Below are 16,577 nucleotides of genomic sequence, written 5' to 3'. Positions count from 1 at the left end.
GAGGGTCGGAATTAGCAACCATCATCGTACTTGTACATAGTGAAAAGGCGCATTCTGTTCAGGGTGAAAGATGAAGCATCAAGATCAGCCCTGTTTGCCACTTAGAGGTCCGTGGAACCTCGGACTTCACTAGATGGGTTTGTTGAGGCATCATGATCCTCAAGACCGTTATCGATGGAGCTACTACCTTTTAGCCGAACAGGATTGCAAAGTCGGAACGTGAATGCAAACTTGCATTCGGGTATTTCCGGCAACGCAAAATGCTACGCGCCACCCCACGGTGGGTAAAGTTAACGTAGCTGGCTGACTGGATCCAATCAATCCAATGGTTGCCGTGGCTGGCAGGTGAGCTTGTGGCCCGTGCGAAGAGGCACTCAAAACTCGAATTTTTTTTCCCGCTCCCCCCGTTTCGCGACTTCCTCAAACTTCTCTTCCCATACCATCTCCTCTCATCCTTTAGAGTTGAGTTCAGCAGAGTCCCGTGGCAGCGACCCCAGCAGAGCCGCATTCTTTCCGTCAAAATGTCTAAAGATCAGAAGCCCACCGTTCTGGGCATGCCGGTAAGTCAACGTTTGTCGCGATCCCGTCGTAATTCGCTCGCTCCTTCGTCCATCGAAAGCCGCCGGTAGCTCTACCTTCATTGGCATCCCCAAAGCGATCGCAGGGTCCAATTGGCGATGCGGCATCGGTCCAATCGATTTTGCAATGGTTGGAAGGTGTCGGCAGCGCCGGCGGAGGACATTGAGCTCTTTTCACGGCAAACGACTTTTTGCGATCACAGTTTGGGACACCTAGCTAACATTGTTTACCGCAGCCCTTCCTGGCAGACTTCTTGAGTACGTGAATATCCCAAAATATTTTCGGCGTCGGCCTCGCTGCCGGCTCTGCATATATACCTCGGGCTCCTGGCAGCTCCTGTGCCGCAGTTGGTTTATCGGGGGCGCATTTGCTGACATTTCCGATCACAGTGGGTGGTGTCTCTGCCGCCGTCTCGAAGACTGCCGCTGCTCCCATTGAGCGTGTCAAGCTCCTCGTCCAGAACCAGGTACGTTGCAGCCATCCCAGCGATGGAGCGTGTCCTCAAACACCTTGCGCGCTCTTTGACATTGAGTCGCATACGTGATGAGGTTCCAGCCCATTGGTCCGTGTCACGTGCAGCTTTGTGCTAGCACCGGACCGCCATCATCAAGCATGAGTAGTTGGCTGACAGCCTATAGGATGAGATGATCAAGGCTGGCCGCCTGGATCGCCGCTACGCCGGCATCATGGACTGCTTCCGCCGCACCACCGCCGACGAGGGCATCATGGCCCTGTGGCGTGGCAACACCGCCAACGTCATCCGTTACTTCCCTACCCAGGCCCTGAACTTCGCTTTCCGTGACAAGTTCAAGGCCATGTTCGGCTACAAGAAGGACAGGGATGGCTACTGGAAGTGGATGGCTGGTAACTTGGCCTCCGGTGGTGTAAGTAGATCACCGCGATCTCCTTTAAGCTGTTCCTCTCTAACCTGACGGCGCAGGCTGCTGGTGCCACCTCGCTTCTCTTCGTCTACTCCCTTGACTACGCCCGTACCCGTCTCGCCAACGATGCCAAGTCCGCCAAGAAGGGTGGCGAGCGTCAGTTCAACGGCCTCATCGATGTCTACCGCAAGACTCTGGCTTCTGATGGTATCGCTGGTCTGTACCGTGGTTTCGGTCCTTCCGTCGCCGGTATCATCGTCTACCGTGGTCTCTACTTCGGCATGTACGACTCGATCAAGCCTGTCGTCCTCGTCGGTCCTCTCGCCAACAACTTCCTTGCCTCGTTCCTTCTCGGCTGGTGCGTCACCACTGGTGCTGGTATCGCTTCTTACCCTCTTGATACCGTCCGTCGTCGCATGATGATGACCTCGGGTGAGGCCGTCAAGTACAAGAGCTCGTTCGACGCCTTTTCGCAGATCGTTGCCAAGGAGGGTGTCAAGTCTCTCTTCAAGGGTGCCGGTGCCAACATTCTCCGTGGTGTTGCTGGCGCTGGTGTGCTGTCTATCTATGACCAGCTCCAGATCCTGCTCTTCGGCAAGGCCTTCAAGGGCGGCTCTGGCTAAATGCCCTCAGCCAACAGTGTACAAAATCGACAATGATGGATGGGCGGGGGCTTGATGACGGCTAAGCGGCTGGCAATTGAGCGGAGACGAGGGGTTGGTGGCGTTGAGCGTGGAGAGAAGGTGCACCCATCTGCTGGGTATGCGGGCATAAAGACGGGCATGTCGGCGTTACTGGGACGCGGATGAGCCGGAAAACCCGCTGTAATTTATACAAGCCATTCCCGGGATCTCCTTTTGGTCGCTCTTGCTTCTCGTGGTCTGTTTCCTTTTGTTGCATGCGACTGATAGATCCATTTGCCAATAGTTCTGGTCAATTCAACGGGAGTGATTTCCTTTAGTAACCTAACCCTGCGTGAATGGTTTGTCGAGATGCCAGAGAGGGTTTGAACTTTGAAGTTCCGAAAAAGTTCGCTCGGCTTTACGTAACGCGACTACTACCCACCACGTGCCATTCAATTTAGTCGCGTCGCGTTTCCATCTCAGATGACTTGACAGTTAACGCACTTGCGCCAACTCGGATTAGACTCTGCGCTATAAGCTTGAAGCGATCCCTTATTTTCGCTGCTGCAGGTTAATTGTTACGAATTGGATTCTGTCTCGCGCCAACATGCCACCAAAGCAATCCGGAGCTCGTGGTCGCGGCCAACAGGCTGCCGCCGGCACAACCACCTCCTCTCGAGAGAAAGTTTCTGCTGGCCGTAAACGCACTGCTTCCTCCTCGGGCCCTGCTACTGCTGCAACGGGGAGGAAGAATCAGGCGGTCAAACGGACACAGGCGCGAAAGCAGAGAGAGGATGTTGACTATGCTGTCTCGGACGTGGAGGTGGTGGATCTGGATGAAGATGAAGACGAAGAAAATATGGAAGTTGATGGTGGCGATAACAGCGAGGACGAAGAGGAGGCCGAGGAGGACGATGAGGACAATGAGGACCTGGAGAGGGAGACTATCCCCCCGGACTTGTTGACGAGGATTTTGTACGAATTCTTTGAGCGGGAGGATACCAGAATCACGAAGGACGCGAATGCTGCCGTCGCGAAGTATGTCGATGTCTTTGTGAGAGAAGCGATCGCGAGGGCCGCGGCGGAGAGGGGACGGGATGGAAGCTTCCTGGAGGTGAGTTCTTTCCTGCTTTGTTTTGAGTTCATATGCTCGAGTCTGTCGAAGACAGGGTTGGGATGGCCTGCTGATCTTGTGGGCAGGTCGAGGAACTGGAAAAGATCGCGCCGCAGTTGTTGATGGATCTGTGAGAGGTGAGGGCTTGGGAGGTCGCAAACGGCAGATGACGGCATTTCGAAGATACCCGGGAACGAAGGCGTTCAAAATAACGGTGGGCTCATCTGTCTCTGCTTTATTACCAACCACCAGCCCGAGACCCATGGGTTGGTGCCTGGTAATCTGGCCCTCCAACTCAAGACGCTTTAACGGGAGGAAGATTTGCATGGTTGGGCAGCCAGTATGGCGGCTATTTCACTGTCATGACACTACAGGACGCCAACCTGGTACAATACCGAGACACCGGTTGATCCCTTCCCTCGGTAGCGGATCGAGAGTCAAGTTGAAGGGCCGGCCGGGACTGTATGCTTGTCCCTCGTTTTTCTACTGCAGAGATCTTCCAGCTTGGCCGGATGATCAGGCCAGGAGATCCGCATCAGGCCTCTTTTCTTCGATCTCCTGGCTACTTGTCCGGCCTTGCAGACCAGAAATGGTTCTGGAATCGGCCAGAGAGATGCGGGTAGGTCTACGTGCACGTCTTATCCTTGGGATGGGTTACATCTACGCCAGCTCGGGCTCTTGAAGGTCAAGCCTCTCACCACCGAACAGAATCATACGAAGTGGTTCTTGGTCAGGGCTCCGGTGTCTGCGGGCCCATAGTTTACGGGCTCGTTCGTTACAGTTGCTCTACAAGCTTCCAGTTTATGGTTCCAGCATCCATGAGCTGAGCACTGAATCGTGATGCATGCAACAACTCTGAGAAACATGACTGCAAGGAAGCATGCAGCAAACGTGTTTGGAAACGAGTTGGGATTCTTTTACCACTGACATGCTTACATCAGATGGTCCCTATAGTGTAATGTTTGGGGTCAGCGCCAATCAAGAACCATCTTCGAAGTGAGAAGAGTCAGGGTCCTTTGCCCTGTTTGAGAAGTGCTACACTTGAGATTGTTCGGGGGAGAAACTGCAGAGGAGTACTTCGACGTAGCCCTTCTGAATGTCGCAACATCTGCACACACAGGGAGAAGAACGTCACCCATGTGTCAGCGCGTGCTTTCGGTATTGGAAGCGCCGCTGGATATAATATTACAGACCCCCTAGGTCGGGCGAACGATGAAAGATGGGAGAGGCTCTGCGCGGTTAGACGACTGCCCAGCAGCCGAAGCGCTCGGTGGTGGCTCTGAAACCTGGGGGCGTTTGACATGCGTCAGAGCCAGCCAGCACCCAGGGCAGCAGCCAAGCCCCTGTAAGCTTGGCGGGCTAGGCCTGACAGCCCCTGTCGTCTCCTCCCGCAACAAACCTTAATTCTCGGCTTGAGCCAGGTCCGGTCGGGTGGCTTCCACGTTCCCACCCAATGTGGCTGTTAGTGCAAGCAAAATTTTGCACCCAAAAATCGGCCACTCGACTACCGCTCTTAACAGCTTGAGGCAGTGGTACATGCATACACCATTGCCCAGATCCATCCATCGCGTCTCGCCACTTTGCGCTACCTTTGGTCTGTTCGGAGGGCAGCCTGGCAATCTTGGACATCTCCCGCCCTGACCACGACCGCCTTTCTAATTAGCATCCCTACTACGGTTACAACCGCCCGTGGCTTTCTACCTGTCCTTTGATGACAGTGGCCAGGGAGGCGCCCAGGCCATCGGCAATGCGAGCTTCCGCCGTCCGGGGGCGCCATCGCACATGGGATGATGATAGCTTCTCTGCTTCCTTTCGAGGCGCTTCCACCCATTAACCCGGAATGTCTAGAAGGATGGAATTTCCATCAAGTCATTCGAGTGAATACTTGCACCAAGGGACACAGCAGTGTCGTTCAAGCGGCTAGGTAGGGCAAGGCTGCTTGGAGCGGCTTTGGGCATCATGGGACATCGTGAGTTCACGGTCGCCTCAGCTCCACAGTCCATCGTGTCCGAGTCAGAGATCCACAGACCCTGTGGCAGCAACGCTGTGGAAGACTTTTTTTTGCTTGTTTCCTCTTCTTCTTAGGCTCTTCTGATTCGCCAGAGAACAGCTCAAGGCAAACCATCTGTCCACTAGCGCTCGTCGGAATTTTGTGACGTTTCAAGAAGCCTTCTCATGACCCTTGTCCCTGCATTCACCCCCCATCCTCCTCCTCCACACGTCTCGACATGGGCGCCATGCACAATGGGGCGATCCTGCATTTTCCGGATCGCTCTCAGAAACTTGTATAATTCATGCCGTGTCCCAGGTCTCCTGGCCCGGCCGTCTCTTCTCTCTTCTTCAGTCCATAGTCATCATCAGTTGGGGTGTCTGCCTTTCCGAGTTCTCTTCTCTCCTTCTCTTCGGTGCCGCCGTCTGTTCTTAATCTTCAACCCAGGCTAGTCCTGTCTTATTGCACAGCGCCAGTCGCTCTACGCATCTTCAGTCGCTCCTTTCGACGTGCCGGACACTCCTTTTTTCGCCTCTAAATCACATCACTCGCCAAGATGCAGCTCTCAACACTCGTTCTTGCTGCTCTGTCGAGCTTGGCCTCTGGTTAGCATACACGTGATAGCATGAAGCGCAAATAAGGGGCTAACAGTCGGCCAGCACAAAGGACATGGGTCGTCTCGGTGGCACAGAACGCCAGCCTGACGTTCTCTCCTGACCGGCTCACTGTGCAACCAGGCGAGATGGTGCAGTTCCAGTTTCTCGCAGGCAACCACACAGTCACCCAGTCGACATTTGACAAGCCTTGCCAGCCCATTGCCATGAACAGCAATGTGACGGGCTTCCACTCGGGCTTCCTGCCCGTCGCCGCGAGCGCTGCCATGGGCATGGTCCCGACCTACACAATCCAGATCAACAACACCAACCCTCTGTGGCTGTACTGCGCCCAGGGCCGTCACTGCGAGCAGGGCATGGTGATGGTTATCAACGAGCCGTAAGCCACCCCGGAGTATTTTCTGGCCAGGGCCATAAACCGAACAAGTCGCTAACGTAACTATCTGCTGCAGGGCCAACAACCCCAACCGCACCCTCGAGAATTACAGGTCCCTGGCTGCCCAGGCCCAAACTGTCCTTCCCGGCGGCACCCCCGGCTCCGGTGGCACCACTGGCACCACCAACTCCCCGACCCAGAGTGGCGATGCCGCAACCCCTTCCCAGACGGCCGCAGCTGGTATGCTTACTGCTCCCGCCACGCTCGTGGTTCTGGCTGCCGCTGGTTTTGCCATGCTGCTCTAGGTGGACCGGTGGTTGGTTTTGGTTCATTTGTACATTCTGGGATTTTAATGTTGAAGACGGGCGATTCGCCTCTGGATGGCGGTGGGCTCAAAGATACCTTTTTGCAGGGGGCGTTTTTCTCTTCTACCACGGCATTGTAGATGTAATGCGTGGGCGGCGTGTGTTGCATAGGACTGCATTCAAAATATAAAGCACATGTGTTTCTTGGCGAAGCCTGCTGTTCATTGTCTATCCAAATTCGGTGGCAGAAACCAAAGCCGCGAGTCCAAGAAGGGAAGAAGCAAACCAAAAGGGAACTCCTCAAGTACCTCCTTCTTTGCCGGGGATGGTCCTCGGCTTCCTCCCCTTCGCCGCGGCCTCGCATAATTTCCTCCTGGGCTCCGTGCCGGGCCATCCTTCGGGCCGTTTGACGTAGCCCACCTTGTCGTATTTGGGATTGTTCTTAAAGAAATTGACCCAGTGCTGCAGGCCTTCGTGCACCTTCTTCTCAGCCTCGGCCCGCTCCCGCGCCCGCATCTCGGCCAGCTCCTCCTTGCTCCAGTGCCGGTCCACGGCCGGGTCGTCGAGCGGCAAAAACATCTCCTCCACCCCGCGCATGTCCGGCGTCCGGTCCTCGGCAAAACACCCCGTCACGTACGCCCGCGCCGCGTCGCACCCCGCGAAATAATGGTACGACCCCCCGGGACCGTAGGTTCGTGGGTTGGATGACACGTCGTAAATGGTCCAGTTGATGGCGAGGTAGATTGGTTTGGAAGGGTCGGTGCCGTCGTAGGCTGCCAGTTCTTCCGGGGTGAGGTAGAGGGGGGGTCGCTGGAGGAATTTGTCAGTTGTGCCGTAGTTGGGGAGACGGTTGGGTTGGACCAAAGGATATGGGGGGCATACGAATTGCTTCTTCCACCAGTCCAGCTTCATGTATTTGGGCGGGTTGGACATGCCCCAGAAAAACGTCTCGCCGCCAGAGATTAGGTAGCTCAGCCCGCACGAGGCGACGAAGAGGAAAGTGAGCACGCGGACGATGTCGAGCAGGAGGGTGCCGCGCGTGTAGCTATCATCGTCGGCGAGCCGGTCTTTCGCGGTCACCCTCTCGACAGCCTTCTTTGGCTCAACTCGCTGCTTCTCTTCTTCCGATTCGACTTGCTCGGCTTCTTCTGCTGAGCCCGCCCTCGGCGCCTTTGGCTCTGGCTTGCGGCGCCGGACTGACGGCTCCGAACTGGCCATCGTCGGATTTGAGAAGGCAATGGCCGATTCAGACTGTAAGCGTTGGTATGAAAAAGGTGTCGCAAGGATGGACCAGAAAAAAGTACGGGAAATAATAAGACAGTCTAAGACTCTAATTGATGTTGCCAGATGGCTTTGTTAAGGTTTGACCCGTTTACCCGGTCATGCCATGCGAGGCTGAAGTGGGATGGTGCACCCGAGACAGTGCTGCAGTGTAAGCCACTCCGGGCAGCCACCGATTGGATAACGTTGTCTTCGCGCCTTGCGTTGAAGATGCGAGGCTGAGAGCCCCACTGTTCAGTGAGTTCCACAAGACACCTTGACCTCACCCTGCGTCGCCCCTAGCAACTCCCCACCTCCACCAGCAATGGCACCAACCGCTGATTGGCCACTGGCAAGCAAAAAGGGAAGAGTGGGTAAATAACCAAATTCGCAAATTAAATCATTGACATTGCCGCATCAAATCCATCGCGCAGCAGGACACCTCTGGTTCACACGACAAGAAACGTGTTTTTTCGACTGCGGCATCAAAGTCTGGTTGCGAATACAAATTCCACGTACAGCATTTTACCATCGCGCCGCACTGACTTCTGCGTTGTCGACCCGCAAGCCTGCATTTGTTTCTTTGATCCAACTCGATCAACACGCGCAAAGACAAGGATTCTTCGTCGCCAAAATATAGAGCGCATTGAATTGCATGAGACCACTATATCAATCATACAGCCAGCTCGACGATGTCAGCGCCGTCGAGTCCTGCCGGCGGCGGGCCCGGCACGCCGCTTCAACCATTATCGCATAACGCACAGCGCGAATCCTCGATGTTTTCAACGCTTCAACAACAACGCGGAGTTGCCGCCGCCGGTTCCGCTGCTCCACGCGACAGCTCGGTGCATGAGAAAATCAACCAGTTCAACTCGCTGGCTATGCAGTCCAAACAGCTCGAACGCAAGACAGCCGATGCTGCCCTCAAACGCGCTATTTTGGGTCGTGAAGAGGCCGAAGCAGAGATGCGCCGGTATCGCGACGAAGTTATGAAGCTCAGGAAGCTGATTGAGGAGGGTAAGGATAGGGAGCGCAGGGTTGGGGAAAGATTGGAGGCGGTCATGGTGCGTCCGTATCATCTAACACTCGTGGGGCTTAGATACTGATTGACGGGAAATAGGAGAACTATGGGCGCGCCAAAGAAACACACGCGCACACCCAGCAGTTATGGGAGAAGGAGATTCGACGCACCCGAAAAGAGGCGTTCAAGGCACAGAGTGCCCTTGTCAAGATGCAAGAAGAGCTCAAGTCCTGTCGAACAGCCCAAAAAGCTGCCGAAGAGGAGCTCCAGAGCGAGCGGGAGCGCGGCAAGGCGCGGGAACAAGAGGCATTCTCTGCGCAGTACAAGCTCGTCGGTCTGCAAGAACAGCTGGATCAGGCGCTGGAACGAGTCAAGATGCTGGAGCAGGAGCGTGACGCCCTCAAAACATTGGTTGAGAACCAGCAAGAGGTGAGGCGCATCTCCTCGGAGAGCAAGCATCCCTTGGCGCTCTCGGAGGCGGGCATGGAGGAAGATGAAACGGACGAAGAGACGCCGAGAAAACGCCAGCGCATGTCGGCCGACGACGCCGATGTTGAGGCCCTCAGGTTGATGTGGCAGTGGGAGAAGCAGCGGGCCGACCGGGCATTGGAACAGGTCCAATTCCTCGAAGTGGAGTGCCAGTTGAAGATCTGCCCTACCGGCAAGTCGCTACGGCGGCGTAGCGCGCGGGGGACGTCTAGCCCGCGCGGCAAACGCAGCAGCCTCTTACGAGTCGCAGATGCGGGGGACGCGATGATCCTTGGGGAGAATCCGCTGACCACTTCGGAGTCAACCAAATCGTCGCTCAAGCGATCCAAAACCGACATGCTCAGGGAGGACAAGGAGCCAAGGCGGAGCACCATCTTCGTACCTGAGGAAGGCATCTTCCGGACCGTGTCGCAGGCCGAAGCTGACGCCGCGGTGATGAAGTCCGCCTCGTCAGGGGTGTCTCCTACGGAAGCTACCGGCAGCCTGCTGCACACTCCGACAGACAGCGACCCACATTATCGCCGCACCCCGTCTGTGGACCCTCCAGATTTTGCCATGCTGACAGGGGAGCGGACCTCCCTCCTTTCCCTGCTCGAAGCACCACACCGGCAATCCGGCCCGTCGCCAATCTTCAACATCCCCACCACACCCGGCCCCGACCCGGTAGAGGCTCAAAACCAACCACACTCAGAGCCCGTATCCGAACCAGAACCTTTGGAGGAACAGCCCGCAACATCCACCAGACCTCCTCCAACAATCACGCAAACAACCATCATCCCTCCACCAGACCTCGTCTCAGCGCCTCTAACCGACCCGCTTCCATCCCGGATTACCACAACCTTCACCCAAGATGAAAACGCGCGCCCAGACCCGGCCGCCTACCACCGCCCGCACACCTCAACATCACATTACCACCACCCTGTCACGACAACAGTCACGACAACAACCAAAGTCCCCCTCCGCGAGGAAACAAAGGACCCGAACCTCGCCCAGCGGCTAATGAAGATGCAACGGGCAGCGATCGCGACCCCGCTAGCCCGCCCCCACAACAACAACAACACCCTTCCGACCACCCCCGCGAACAGGGGAGAGGAAGACGCCGATGTACTAGGAGGTACAGGCCCCAGCTTCGACGTGACTAACCCGGCCCTGACGCCCACCATGACACGGGAGGAGGCCCTGGCGCAGATCAGAGAGCGTAGGGGACGGGCGAGGAGCGCGGGTCGTGGACCGAATACCCAGGCGGCGGCAGGTGGTGGTGTGCCAGGTAACGGAGCGGGAACTGCAAGAGGGGTTAGTGTGAGCCGAAATGGAAGTGGAAGTGGGAATGGGAATGGAACTGTGAGGCGGGCGGCTGGAGGAGGAGGAGGAGCTGGTGGTGACGGGGCGGATAATAACAACTTGAAAAAGACGACTGCGATGCCGGGCCACGGTACTACGGGCGCTGATAAGGACAGGGCCAGGGGCAGGGAGCGGGATCGCAGGGATGTTAGTGCCCCTAGTACCGGTGCGGCTAGGGGCGCGGCGGTTGTGAGAGGAGTGAGTGCGCGGCGGGTGAGGTCTTGAGGTTTGGTTGGTTGGTTGATTTGGCGCGGCGTTGATAGGGTTGGTGTGTTTGTTTTCCTTTTGTTTGAGTACAAAGCCGTTGTTGGCTTCTATTCCCCCAGGGCGAGAGGCAGGTCAGTCTTGGGACTGTTTGGTTGCCGGGTACTGCGTTGTACTGTACATACATGCTAATGCTTCCTATTGTGCTTCTCGGGCAGCGCAGGCGGGCATTAACACTGGTGGTGGCTTTCTGTTTCTTCAAGGAGTCTAGGGGTGTGGGTTTTCATCCTGGATTCCATGCATTGGGACTGGCTAGCCTCTGTCGTTGTCCGGTTGTGTAATTTCAGTTTGTTTTAGGGAAGTGATTTCAGACTGCGGCATCCCGCAAGGCTCTAAGCGATGATATTGACTGTTGCTGCCTTTGGGCAGGCACCCAACTGAGGGTAGAGATAATACATGTTGTCGGCATGGGAACGCACTCCTTTTTCTATGAGGTAGGCTCCATCCACGATCAGAGACACAGTACCATGACCGGAGAATACTATGCTACAGTATCACTACTACCTTACAATGCCCTTCTCTTAACTAGATTCAGGCATTTGTTTGGCTCTATAGGGTCGGTACCCACTAATGCCTCGAGCAAATCGTCCTGCGTCCGGGAGCTTCTACTTCCCGTAGCGTCCAGCTGCTGATGACACCCTGTCTGGCATTTGAAATAATGCTCAGAGTTCAAGGGCACATCATATTGTGCAAAACGGTTCTCTGGGAGTTGTTGAAGACTACAGTATAGTAGAGTGCCAGTTCCCCTGATTACCTTATTACCTACCTACTAGTAGGGTCATACCGACATCGTATAATCCTACCCTGCCAGGGCGGACTTGTCGTGTTTCTCGCTACCTAAGGTAATCTCAGCTGTTATTGTACTAGTATCATAACTAGGAGGGTTGCTTGAAACACATATAAAGCATCCCACAATTCCTATGTCCGTTCAGGGGTCGCTTGAAGGTGGAAACATGAACCATAGATACTAGTATGAAAGTTTGGTCTGTTGCTATCTCAGAAGAACGGAGACTCTTCACCCTCAGACCGTTTGACCAAGTAGTCAGACAGCTTCTCCCTCTCTCCCTCCCCATCCGCAATGGTCTTGATGGCCATGAAGAGCTGCTGCGGATCCACAAACCGCAGCGAACTGTCCACCGCCGGGCGCATCTTCATGAACAGATCCAGCATGCGCGCTCTTGACTTGAATCTCTCCCATGTGCGCTCGTCTCTATTTTTTGCCACCATGAGCAACAGCGACGCGATCCTCGTAGCCAGTGCCGTCGCCACAGACGAACCCGTCACGCGCTGCTTCTTCCGCTCCGAGTACTGGCCTTCCGAGTCGGACGCTGCGTAGTACGCGGGCCCAAAGGCCGGCATGTCCTCGCCGAGAACGATAAGGTCCGCGTTCTTGTTGGACTCGCTGCCCACGCGGCCCCTGCTCGTCGCGGCCCCGACGCTGATCGTGTTGTCGTAGTCGGCCGGGTAGACGGCACCCGCGAACATCTCGTCCGACTTCGCTGCGAAGACAAGAACGGGGGCCCTTTGGTTGGTGGTGGTTGTGGAGAAGAAGGCTTCCGTGGTTGCATTCCGAACAGCCGTTCTGAGCTCTTGGTGGTCCTTGTCAAAAGACCAGCTGGCATTGATGATGTCGACACCGTCGGCGATAGCGGCTTCAATTGCCTGAGCCCCCAGGCCCGAGGGTTGTGCTCGTTAGCTCGGCCGGAGAGCGCGCCTGAATAGTTAGGTGAGAAAGAGACCAACCTACCTCAACAACGGATTCGTGAGTTATGAGGGATGTTTTAACAGACCCAGCAGATATGCGATATACATAGAGATCGCACAACGGGTTGACCTGCAGTATCAGAGCCGCCATGTATGTCCCATGAGGATCAGACGCGGTGAACCAGGGATACGACCGACCTTCACCGGAGGGCACAAACGAAGCGCCGCGGATGATGTTCCCAGAGAGTGCTTGGTGCATAGAGTCGACGCCTGTGTCGATGATGGCGACCTTGATATGGGGTAGACTGGCATGGTCCTGATACAAGTCCAGCATCTCCGTGAATGGCTCGAAGAAACTGCCAGGGAATCAGTACTTATTGGCGGTACGCATGGAAGCTTGGGATGCGGTGCGCCTGGCCAGAATGAATGGTGCGAGCCTACCGAGAGCTACCTCTCTGACAGAACTGTACCATGACTTTACTTCGAGCATGGTTTGAGTCTCATGTTTGAAATCAATGCTGGCTTCGAGATTCTTGCCTCTTTCAGTGCTCTTGAGGCGACCCTTGATGCGATCGTGCAATATTGGATTCTTCACTATGGGCTGCCCCTTCGAGTCTTCGACGCTGATTAGTTTGGGTCGTTCAATAAGACTTGACCCTCCACATGAGGCTTATTCGAACTCAGGCTTACCGGATTCAGCGTAGATTGTAAATCTGACCATCTCCAGCTTGCTGCTTGTCAGATGCCGAAGTCTTATGCTCGAGGTTGCTTCAGTTGGGTAAGTGTGAATCAGACAAACCTTGTTGAATTTCAAGACCCCCTCGTCGCTCGTCCAGTAGTACAGCGCACCCCAGTTCCTCCTTGAGTAGAGGCAAATCGTCCGAAGGGAAAGGGAGGACGAGAAGCGATCGAGATCAAGATCCAGCTTGCGCCAGTCCAGCTGTTCCACCTCAAAGTCGCTAGCCCATTGGGCAACCCTATGGTCGTCCACCCCGCGCAATAAGCTGTCAATAGCAACTAGCTTCATGATCTTTTTGACTCCGTATGCTTTGAGGCCGGCGAAGAGCTGGTCGAATAAGGAGCCGTTTCTGACGGGGCGCCGTCCTCTGAGCCAGACAGGTCGGGGAGCCGAACGCATTGTAGCGTGTCTTCAAAGAGTAGAAAAGGCGCCCCGGTACCTCTTCGAAAATTCTCAACAAAGGTCGAAAATTGGTTGACGTTGGTTCCGGGATGCTTTCCGCCAAAGTCGGCTAGGTTGAGATCTACAACTTTGTCTTTGGTATTGTGAATAAGCAGGCCACGGCAGGATTATTGATATTGGCGGTTCAAGACTAATAATGTATCCAGACTCGTACTCACATGCGCCTTGATTCAGGTTGCTACAATGTCAGCTGACTTCAAATGCGTACGTTATAGCTTCATGTTGCTTCAGTGCTTCTCTCACCTCTATCCTCGTGTAAAGCCTTCGGAATATCACTCGACGTTAGCCGGCGAAATATGAGATGTTTCATCTCCTTGAGGAGCTCCGAGCCGATCGCAAGAACCCCCGGCCCAGGTTCCCTGGAGGCGGAGTGCCTGATGAATCCCTCACAGAGCATATAGGGTGTGCCGCCGTTGAATGTGTAGCCATGAGCGGTGATGGGGTTACACTTCTGCAAGAGTGAGCTTGGATCCGCGTTGGCAATCGTTTTCATCACTTCGACCGCGTCTGTTTCAAGCTGGGGCGCGGCCTTGGACAGGTCCTGCAAGGCCAAGACGAGGTCGTGGAGGGGATAGACATTGGCTTTCCGCCAGCATTGTTTCAGGAGTAGGGGCTCTTCTCTGACTAGAATCCTGACGGTCTCGACGTCGAGGTTCTTGATCGCCAGCATCAGAACGAACTGGTCGTCCATGGTTGGCACCCACAACAGGCCATGCCGCACCTGGGAATCGTCGCAGTCCGGGTTGTGATCTCGAAGTAGGCGGATGATTTTGTCGACCACCTGCGGACAATAGCTTGCGGCGGCCAGGTGTAAAGCGTTATTCCCGTTCCAGTAACTAGGATTTGCTCCGGCTTGGTCGCGCAAGTTCGGAATGAGCGAGGCCCACAAGACATCCAGCATCTTAGTCGCCACAATTAGCCAGGTCGTGTCGTTCCCCTGCCTTGCGGTCTTGCAATTTGCTAGGGCGGCCGAGAAGGAAATTTGAACCGTCTTCTTGACACTGTCCGTCACTCGCATCCTATCATAATATACGTCTCTGGCTTTGTCTTCGGCATCTCGTTTGTCTTCTGACCTGAACGCTAGTCTGGCCAACAGATGATCGAGGAGCATATTCCACAGGAGATCCTGCGGTTTTGCTCCCATGATGTCAAGCAGTTTGCTTGCTATCACGTTGTCAATTTGCGAGTCGCTTTCAGGTCTCTCGATCTCCATCTTCGGCATTACCGGTCAGTGATTCGTTTCAACCACCAGGGCACGTACCCTAGATGTATCACTGATGTCGAAGATATGGCATCCAACAAGGTGGGAACGTAATACCGCATTACCGTACCTTCAACCCGTTGAATTCATCCTGAAGACCGGACTTCCTGCTTTTGACCTCCTTAAAGTCCGCGTAGAAATTGTGAATTGACTTTCCGAAAAAGCGTAAGACCCGCTCCAGTACCAATTCTCCTCGGACGTTACCCACGGAATTCTCGGGCAGGCCCTTGCGAGGCTCTTGGTTCATGCTGAAGACATCGGCTATCATGGATAGATCAGCAACTAGTGAAGCCGTGCCGGTTTTGATCGAGGTGGTAGCTTGTAGTACTACCTAGTAGAACATAGGTAAGGCGGGGAAATCCTACTTTGTCGAACCAACACAGATATGAGGATAGCGAACAGGGCAGGGTCCAGCCACCATTCAAAGGCTTGATCAACCTGCTGCTGAAAGATGATTTCGTCCAGCAACCGACCCTCGCGTGACTGGTCTACCGGGATAGATAATGCGTCCACAAGGCAATAAAAACCGTTTCGATCCGGCTGTGGTGTATGGGATAAGACCTAGAGTTCGGAGTCATGTCCTGTCAGCGGTGCCTTTCTTGAAGGTTTCCTCCATTGTGGTAATTTGATCTTTCCGCCAGTGCCGCGTTGGAACTTCACCCTACCTTGAAAACAGCGGCAAAGGCACCACGGACAAGCTGCTTGCGCTCAGGGTTAGCGTGTACCTCAAGAAGCGGAATGGTCGAACCGTCGAGAAACGCTTGGTGCCCACGGAGGGTTAAGGCTTTCCGGGATATCCCGCTTCGACTCGATCAACTTAGAAGCCTTGCTCCCTGGATCACCCCTTGGTTCCGTTCGTATCGAATTTACATCGTGGTAGCTATCACCTCCATCGATTGCGCTCAAGCTGATGCTTGGTCGGACAACTTTGACTGGAAGGTTCTTCTCGTGCGCTTTGCTCGCCTTGCCTAAGGAGGCCTTGAGTTTGACCATGCTCTCTTGGTCCCTGCAGATTTTCTCGTAGGTTTCGGTCGCTTGGCGCGAGACAGTTTCCCAGCCGCAGTTGAAAGGGTCGAAGCCGAGATCTTGGAACGTCTCTTGAAAGGCCTCGAGGCATCTCTTGATATCCCTGACCGAGCTGGTGAGTGGGTCTCTCAGGACGTGGAGGGTGTCGGGCAGGAGCGTAGCATGGGCCGGCCTCCCCCGAGATTTTCTAAGCAAAGTACCATCTTGTAGACCACATCTTGAACTTGCGCAACCGCTTGGCGTGTTTCGTAGTTGACAAGTCCAAGACTTCGGGATTCTCTTCCAGGGAGGTTACGATATCTCCCAGAGGGTAGAATCCTGACATGCTGGCTAAGTATCAATGAACTCGAGGAGGCAACAACCCGTACGCGATCGCAGGGACTTGCTCCCTATTCCGTCAGATTGAGGTGATGAATCTCTGATAAAAAGCCGACTGGGAGTTTCATTTATGGCGAGCGAAGTTAATTCCGCAGCACTTCAAATGCTTACGATGTGTCTCCCAACTCCCAAGTCCCGCCCGGCCACCCC

The 16,577-nt window shown here is 54.9% G+C and overlaps 10 protein-coding genes across 10 annotated transcripts; 5 read left to right on the top strand and 5 right to left on the bottom strand.

The window, feature by feature from the left end:
* Positions 1-521: 521 nt before the first annotated feature.
* N656DRAFT_769609 (mitochondrial carrier) lies at positions 522-2,083 on the top strand (the record flags this gene model as incomplete). The annotated part of the gene is made up of 5 exons (XM_064813717.1): positions 522-560; positions 815-836; positions 969-1,045; positions 1,218-1,463; positions 1,520-2,083. 5 exons carry the CDS (start codon positions 522-524, stop codon positions 2,081-2,083), a joined length of 948 nt encoding a protein of 315 aa, XP_064668666.1.
* Positions 2,084-2,690: 607 nt separating this feature from the next.
* N656DRAFT_799391 (uncharacterized protein) lies at positions 2,691-3,331 on the top strand (the record flags this gene model as incomplete). Its single annotated transcript, XM_064817867.1, has 2 exons — positions 2,691-3,197; positions 3,284-3,331. The coding sequence occupies 2 exons, from the start codon at positions 2,691-2,693 to the stop codon at positions 3,329-3,331; spliced, it is 555 nt and encodes a 184-aa protein (XP_064668665.1).
* A 1,675-nt stretch (positions 3,332-5,006) lies between these two features.
* N656DRAFT_169020 (uncharacterized protein) lies at positions 5,007-5,696 on the top strand. Its single transcript, XM_064808737.1, has 2 exons — positions 5,007-5,121; positions 5,308-5,696. The coding sequence occupies exon 2, from the start codon at positions 5,373-5,375 to the stop codon at positions 5,637-5,639; it is 267 nt and encodes an 88-aa protein (XP_064668664.1). The 5' UTR covers positions 5,007-5,121; positions 5,308-5,372; the 3' UTR covers positions 5,640-5,696.
* A 14-nt stretch (positions 5,697-5,710) lies between these two features.
* On the top strand, positions 5,711-6,699 carry N656DRAFT_780881 (Cupredoxin). The gene is made up of 3 exons (XM_064815466.1): positions 5,711-5,792; positions 5,847-6,180; positions 6,254-6,699. Exons 1-3 carry the CDS (start codon positions 5,744-5,746, stop codon positions 6,480-6,482), a joined length of 612 nt encoding a protein of 203 aa, XP_064668663.1. The 5' UTR covers positions 5,711-5,743; the 3' UTR covers positions 6,483-6,699.
* Positions 6,700-6,782: 83 nt separating this feature from the next.
* On the bottom strand, positions 6,783-7,973 carry N656DRAFT_837923 (cytochrome b5; the record flags this gene model as incomplete). The annotated part of the gene is made up of 2 exons (XM_064818840.1): positions 7,365-7,973; positions 6,783-7,292 (listed from the first exon to the last, which is right to left on the bottom strand). The coding sequence occupies exons 1-2, from the start codon at positions 7,698-7,700 to the stop codon at positions 6,783-6,785; spliced, it is 846 nt and encodes a 281-aa protein (XP_064668662.1). The 5' UTR covers positions 7,701-7,973.
* Positions 7,974-8,434: 461 nt separating this feature from the next.
* N656DRAFT_769605 (uncharacterized protein) lies at positions 8,435-10,818 on the top strand (the record flags this gene model as incomplete). Its single annotated transcript, XM_064813716.1, has 2 exons — positions 8,435-8,806; positions 8,863-10,818. The coding sequence occupies 2 exons, from the start codon at positions 8,435-8,437 to the stop codon at positions 10,816-10,818; spliced, it is 2,328 nt and encodes a 775-aa protein (XP_064668661.1).
* An 831-nt stretch (positions 10,819-11,649) lies between these two features.
* On the bottom strand, positions 11,650-13,346 carry N656DRAFT_168796 (subtilisin-like protein). The gene is made up of 4 exons (XM_064808734.1): positions 13,252-13,346; positions 13,003-13,176; positions 12,605-12,917; positions 11,650-12,519 (listed from the first exon to the last, which is right to left on the bottom strand). The coding sequence occupies exons 2-4, from the start codon at positions 13,032-13,034 to the stop codon at positions 11,854-11,856; spliced, it is 1,011 nt and encodes a 336-aa protein (XP_064668660.1). The 5' UTR covers positions 13,035-13,176; positions 13,252-13,346; the 3' UTR covers positions 11,650-11,853.
* N656DRAFT_168937 (uncharacterized protein) lies at positions 13,028-13,839 on the bottom strand. The gene has a single exon (XM_064808736.1). It carries the CDS (start codon positions 13,697-13,699, stop codon positions 13,232-13,234), a length of 468 nt encoding a protein of 155 aa, XP_064668659.1. The 5' UTR covers positions 13,700-13,839; the 3' UTR covers positions 13,028-13,231.
* N656DRAFT_168900 (uncharacterized protein) lies at positions 13,813-15,283 on the bottom strand. Its single transcript, XM_064808735.1, has 4 exons — positions 15,024-15,283; positions 14,006-14,961; positions 13,921-13,940; positions 13,813-13,835 (listed from the first exon to the last, which is right to left on the bottom strand). Exons 1-3 carry the CDS (start codon positions 15,083-15,085, stop codon positions 13,933-13,935), a joined length of 1,026 nt encoding a protein of 341 aa, XP_064668658.1. The 5' UTR covers positions 15,086-15,283; the 3' UTR covers positions 13,813-13,835; positions 13,921-13,932.
* A 226-nt stretch (positions 15,284-15,509) lies between these two features.
* Positions 15,510-16,547, bottom strand: N656DRAFT_168730 (uncharacterized protein). The gene is made up of 3 exons (XM_064808733.1): positions 16,250-16,547; positions 15,689-16,152; positions 15,510-15,584 (listed from the first exon to the last, which is right to left on the bottom strand). Exons 1-2 carry the CDS (start codon positions 16,372-16,374, stop codon positions 15,750-15,752), a joined length of 528 nt encoding a protein of 175 aa, XP_064668657.1. The 5' UTR covers positions 16,375-16,547; the 3' UTR covers positions 15,510-15,584; positions 15,689-15,749.
* Positions 16,548-16,577: the final 30 nt, after the last annotated feature.

The sequence above is a fragment of the Canariomyces notabilis genome (assembly GCF_033297395.1).
Source record: "Canariomyces notabilis strain CBS 508.74 unplaced genomic scaffold N656scaffold_16, whole genome shotgun sequence".
In the NCBI taxonomy this organism is placed as follows: Eukaryota; Fungi; Ascomycota; class Sordariomycetes; order Sordariales; family Chaetomiaceae; genus Canariomyces; species Canariomyces notabilis.
The sequence above is the reverse complement of the archived record's forward strand: the minus strand, read 5'-3'. Positions and strand labels throughout refer to the sequence as shown.